Raw genomic sequence first — 5565 nt, 5'->3', positions numbered from 1 at the left:
TCTTTATCGCCTTTATCGCACACTGTCGTCACTCTGCAGCGATCTGACCATCACTGTCAGACTAATAGATCTCTGCTTATTCTGCTTATGAATATTTTGTATTTGTTTTTTATTTTACATTTTTATTTGAATACGCCCATATGGATTTCACCTAGGGTGTCAAAATGGCTAGAAACGGCCCTGAATGAAGTTTTTTTTTTTTTTTTTTTTTTTTTCCATCTGAAAATGAAAGTTTATGCAAGTAAAATGATTGTTTGTTTGAACCAAAACAAATTACTATTAAATTCCTTTCATTCCAGTTGGTAGTTCTCGGATTATATTTTAATGAGAGGTTGCTGATTGGCTACAGTATGGTTTTAGTTGAAAAATATTACGTTATGATAGTTTAAAGATTTTGAATGCATTATGAGGGTTAACCTCATTTTTTCCGCGCTCATGTTAACGGATTAAAGCGTTCTATCGCACACCCCTAACTACCAAGTATAATCAATGTCACACACACAAACAAGCACAACGAACTCACTTCACACTATTAAGCGGCTGTGTTATGAACATGCAAAACTGTATCGCACGCGTGCTACAGTGGTAAATGTATTAATCGCACAGACCAGTTTTTTCGTAGCACGTGCGACATATGTCACACTGTACAGCCCTGATATCTAGAAGTAAATGCAAAAGTAAAAAGCATTGAATAATGTGTTGATTATTTATTGTTTAAACATGTCTGTGAAAGATTGTATTACTGTACTGTGTAAAAGAAAAGAATTGCAATGCTGAAAAAGCGTTTTCAGTGACAATGTTTGGATTTGAAATCAGAGTAATGGATAAATGTTGTGTTTGTGGTAAACGGCCACGGATCAGTAGTGGACTGCTGTGTGAAAGCTGCTTCACAAGAGACACCTAAGGGGAATTCCCCACATTTTCAAAAATGAAATTCAGGCCCGGAGTAAATGCCTAAAAATCCTGATTGGAGTATCACTATAAATAGTTATAAATGATTAAAAAAAAGGCTTTAAAGGATCGGTATCTGCAGATACTGATCGGAGCACCCCTAATTACATTAGTTCACCCAAGTTTTCACGTATCCTCATGTCGTTCCAAACCTGTACGACTGACTGACTTCGGTTGAACACGAAGAATATATTTTAAAGAATGATGGAAACCAGAACAGAGTTGTCAGAAACTTTCATTTTTGAGTGGACTTTAGCTGGAAGTCGTTGAGCACAATTATAGTGATTTGATTACTTTGGTTTTCTGGTTTGTCTTCCCTCAGGCGCGTGCGTGGCAGGATCAGATCCGTGAACTGGAAGCGGCTCTGAGCCGCGAGAAGGATCTGAGCCGCAGGTTACTGGCAGAGAAAGAGCGAGAGATCGCAGAGATCAGAGCCAAGATGCAGCAGCAGCTGGACGAGTACGAGCAACTGCTGGATGTCAAGCTAGCGCTGGACATGGAGATCAACGCGTACCGGAAGCTGCTGGAGGGAGAGGAGGAGAGGTGAGGCTGGCTCTGAGTGTAGTGTGCTGTGTGGCTGGGGACTGGCGGTTTAACGGTCAGTTAATACGGTTAATGTCTCTGTCAGGCTGAAGCTGTCTCCCAGCCCCTCGGCTCGTGTGACGGTGTCCCGGGCCTCCTCCAGCCGCAGCGTTCGCACCGCGCGAGGGAAGAGGAAGCGTGTGGATGTGGAGGAGTCCGAGACCAGCAGCAGCATCAGCATTGCTCACTCCGCGTCTGCCACTGGAAGCGTCTGCATCGATGAGCTGGACGTGGACGGGAAATTCATCCGCTTGCACAACAGCTCTGAGCAGGTGCGTCTGAATACTGTGAGCGAGTGTGTGTGTGTGACACACAGACAGAGGAGTGAACATGATCATGATTGTTGCTCAGGTAGTGATAGTCAGGTTAATCACTGTTATAAACCAGAGGTCATGTGCTCTACTAATGCGCTGATGAGGTGAATCAGGTGTGTTTGAGAGAGATGTGCAGTGCTGGGGGGCATTGGAAACCCCTGATCTAAGCTTATGTGGGAGCACAGAATCTGCTTCACCTTTCGCTACTGAAACTCTGCATTATAGTTCTCCGCAGCGAGGTAATAATGTCGCAGCTTCAATATTAGAGGCTGAGAATTAACTTCCTACAACAAGACTACATGTACATTTTAGATCCAGGGCTCCTAGACCAAAAAAAGTCACTTAAGGAGCCATTGGCTCCTATAAGGAAAAAAAAATTTATAACAAAAACGTGTTCATTCAGTGGCACTTAAACAGTTTCTTTTATTTTTATTTTATTTTTTTAACACCAGTCATACTGTCATGTTTGTCTGATCTTTTCTTGTCTATATCAGCATTTTAATCCATCTTGTAGATGTCCTGGGAACTAAGGTTCACTTGAAGTGGGAACTAAACGTCTTTTCCAACTTGAACTATATACAGTTGCAAAGAATTGATTACACCGAATCTGTGCAAATATCACAGACCGTAACTATATCAGCATCACTTGGTCATTGAGTGTAGTTTGGGCTCCTAATCAATGCATCCTATAAATTAGGGGTGTGGCCGAAGCCGAATACTTTTGTCGAAAAGGCACATATAATGGCTTCAAAACAAATAATGAATAATTCTGCTGAATAATATTCGGCTGAGGCTGACAGTCACTCCTTGTGTTTGCTGGATAACAGGTGAGCCGAGGAATCCGCGCAATATTACACAAACCTATAAAGTCACTACGCAATGAGTGTGAAGTGAATGAGTGTAAACTGTATGAATGAAATGAAAGCAAATCAAACAACCGCACTGCTGTTGCATCTCCGTGCATCTCTCAGAAATCAGAGCTTGGCAAGAGTAATATCATCTAAAATACTTCATACGTTCTACTATTTGTGTATATTTAAATGTCAATGATTTAAACCTTGCACTGTATGATACACGAATGAATGGAATAAGCACAGTGCGATCAAACTCAAACAGCCACGTTGCCGTCTCTGCGTGTCATACATTTTTCTACGCCTGCGATTTTTAACGCGATTTTTCTGTAGCTTGTCAGTGAGCTACGGCTCTGTGTAGTAAATGCTGCTCCATCTGAAAGCACGTGCTGGAGATTTACTACTAATCACAGGAGCGGCTTTACTGACGAGATGCACATGAAAATTGTTGCATTCTTATGTAGACAACAAGTTAAGTAAAAATATGAATATGCAAATAGCGAATATATTTAGCAAAATGCTAATTTTTAGTTAGTTTTTTATATCAAAATTATAGTTACGTTTTCCGCAGTTTGAAACCCTGAATGAGCGATTAGACATTTCAGTACTCTGTACTGTATCTTATAAAATACCTTTTGATGTCCATTCATGTTTATTTCGTACAGTAAAGAGAAAGATATGACTGGTTCACGAGCCGTTTGAACTGAGGCGCTAAAGCGAATGCTCATGCTACATTAAAGAGCGCCAAAACAGTATTTATTGTTTGAATTTCGTTATGAATTTGGCAGAATTTTACTTGGTTTATTTAAAGGTAGCGGAGCACAAAGCTTATTGCGGTTATCGGACAGCAAGTGCACTACAAATAATATGACGCTCACGCGCTAAAGCGAATGCTCATGCTACATTAAAGAGCGCCAAAACAGTATTTATTGTTTGAATTTCGTTATGAATTTGGCAGAATTTTACTTGGTTTATTTAAAGGTAGCGGAGCACAAAGCTTATTGCGGTTATCGGACAGCAAGTGCACTACAAATAATATGACGCTCACGCATTAACAGAACACAGCATTTAGACTAAAGATCTTGATAAGAAGCCATATTAGTATCGATTAGCAGTATCGTTCAGAATTCTCCTTTATAATGTCCACACAGCTGACAGCTTTACCTGTTGTAGTTTCATTTTCACTCTCCCTCATGCTGCCACAACTGGAGCTGCTTTTAGCATTTGTGCCGTCAACGCTGGTGTTTGGCAGAAATGAGGACTGTTTGAATTTATTTTTATTTATTTTTCCCCACTAAAACTGATGCGCATCGTCTCCGTTTATTACGTTAACGTAACAAAGGATGTGATCGCAAAACAAGCAGGAAAAAAGGCATTACATGCACATTAAGTCATAACATGTAAATTTATATAGTCGCCAATAACGATCTCACAAAAATATAATTTGCTAATATTTTTGGTTTAGTCTCAAATCAGTTTTTGTGTTTTAGTCACAGTCTGGAGGCCTGAGATCTGTGTGTTGTCTGCATAAAAATGGTAATTAAGGCAGCGTGATCTCAAAAGCTTCCTAAGTGGAAATAAATGGATACTAAGAAGTAAAGGGCTTAAAATTGAACCTTGGGGGACACCAGTATGAACGGCTACAACCTCAAACCTGTAACCAGCTACGATCATAAACCCCTTTCACACTGCACGTTGGTCCTGGAAAGTTGCCGGACTGCCTTCTGTGTGAATGCAAACACGTTCATTGATTCCAGGATCGATTCCGGGTTGGGGACCTAGTAACATTGCCGGGATCAGTCCCGGAACGAGCCCTGTGTGAACACAAGCCAGAACCAATGCCGTAAAGCAGTGGTCGCCAACAGGCGGCCCGCGGGGCAAAACTGGCCCGCCAGCAATAATATCGGTCCCGCGCCCGCAGTCAGATTATTTTGATAGCGGCTGGTTCTGAAATAGATCTGTCATGACAGCAACAGTTACTCAATCACTTTGTCTTTAGTGATGTTGCCTTCAAAATAAAAGTATGAGAACGTTTTTGCAGTAATGTTTTATTTTTAGATGAATTGAGAGCTTTTAATTTGAAAAGTTCTGAGACATTCAAAAGAGTCCATTTATATTCTTTGCAAACAGCAACAACTTCGTTGCAGATAAGACACATCGGCTTTGCATTCACAAAACCAGCTAGGATGAACGCATAGTTGTCTTTCCATTCTTCTTTGTATGCCTTTTCACTGTCAACTTTCCTCTTTAGACTCTTTGATAGTGCAGTTTTCTCTCACCAGCTAGCTTAAATGTTAACATCACTCTGCACACGACGTAATAGCGTACCTCCAGCACGCAAAACGATTTTTAAAAATGCAGTTTAGTACGTGAGGATGCCAAGGAGTAATTCTGAGTGTAAAAGTAGGCTACGTCAAATAATTATTACAGCAAGTTAGGCTTTAAAATTATACACTTATTATTCACAATATGGAAAGAGGAAATAAAACGCAGTTCGTTAAGAGCATGACTCAAACATGCCATTAATGGGCTTTTTCAAGTCCTCTTTTATTTTGAGTTCTTTTTATCCATTCTGCATCTCCCACATATGTGTGTTTTAGCAAGGCGATCTGTGTTGCAAGTTGGTGAATGAAGGTACTTGCCAGGTTACGCGTCACTACTCTGCTTTATTAATTTATCCAGTGTAAAACCCGGACACCGCCACACAAATACGGCTTTCTGTTAAATCCTGTAGTAGGACAGTCATTAACACAGAGTAACCGCTCACTACCAGTTACAAAAGACACTGTAACAGTCTGTCACGGGCAATTCTAGTTGCATTTTTCATCAATTAATTTCTTAAATTATCCTTTGACTATGTTCTGGGC

At 40.5% G+C, this 5565-nt stretch overlaps 1 protein-coding gene across 2 annotated transcripts in view; it reads left to right on the top strand.

Annotated features, from left to right (window-relative positions):
• LOC107705849 (lamin-B1-like) overlaps positions 1-5565 on the top strand; it is a 37080-nt gene that overhangs the window by 26829 nt on the left and 4686 nt on the right. For both annotated transcript variants that reach the window (XM_016509355.1, XM_016509356.1), the window contains 2 exons: positions 1274-1494; positions 1580-1805. In XM_016509355.1, coding sequence (XP_016364841.1) covers positions 1274-1494; positions 1580-1805 — 447 coding nt within the window. The remainder of the gene's footprint in view (positions 1-1273; positions 1495-1579; positions 1806-5565) is intronic.

This window comes from Sinocyclocheilus rhinocerous, unplaced genomic scaffold, assembly GCF_001515625.1.
Source record: "Sinocyclocheilus rhinocerous isolate Xijiao unplaced genomic scaffold, SAMN03320098_v1.1 scaffold924, whole genome shotgun sequence".
NCBI classification, from domain to species: Eukaryota; Metazoa; Chordata; class Actinopteri; order Cypriniformes; family Cyprinidae; genus Sinocyclocheilus; species Sinocyclocheilus rhinocerous.
Note: the sequence above shows the minus strand (reverse complement) of the source record. Positions and strands in the feature narration are given on the sequence as shown.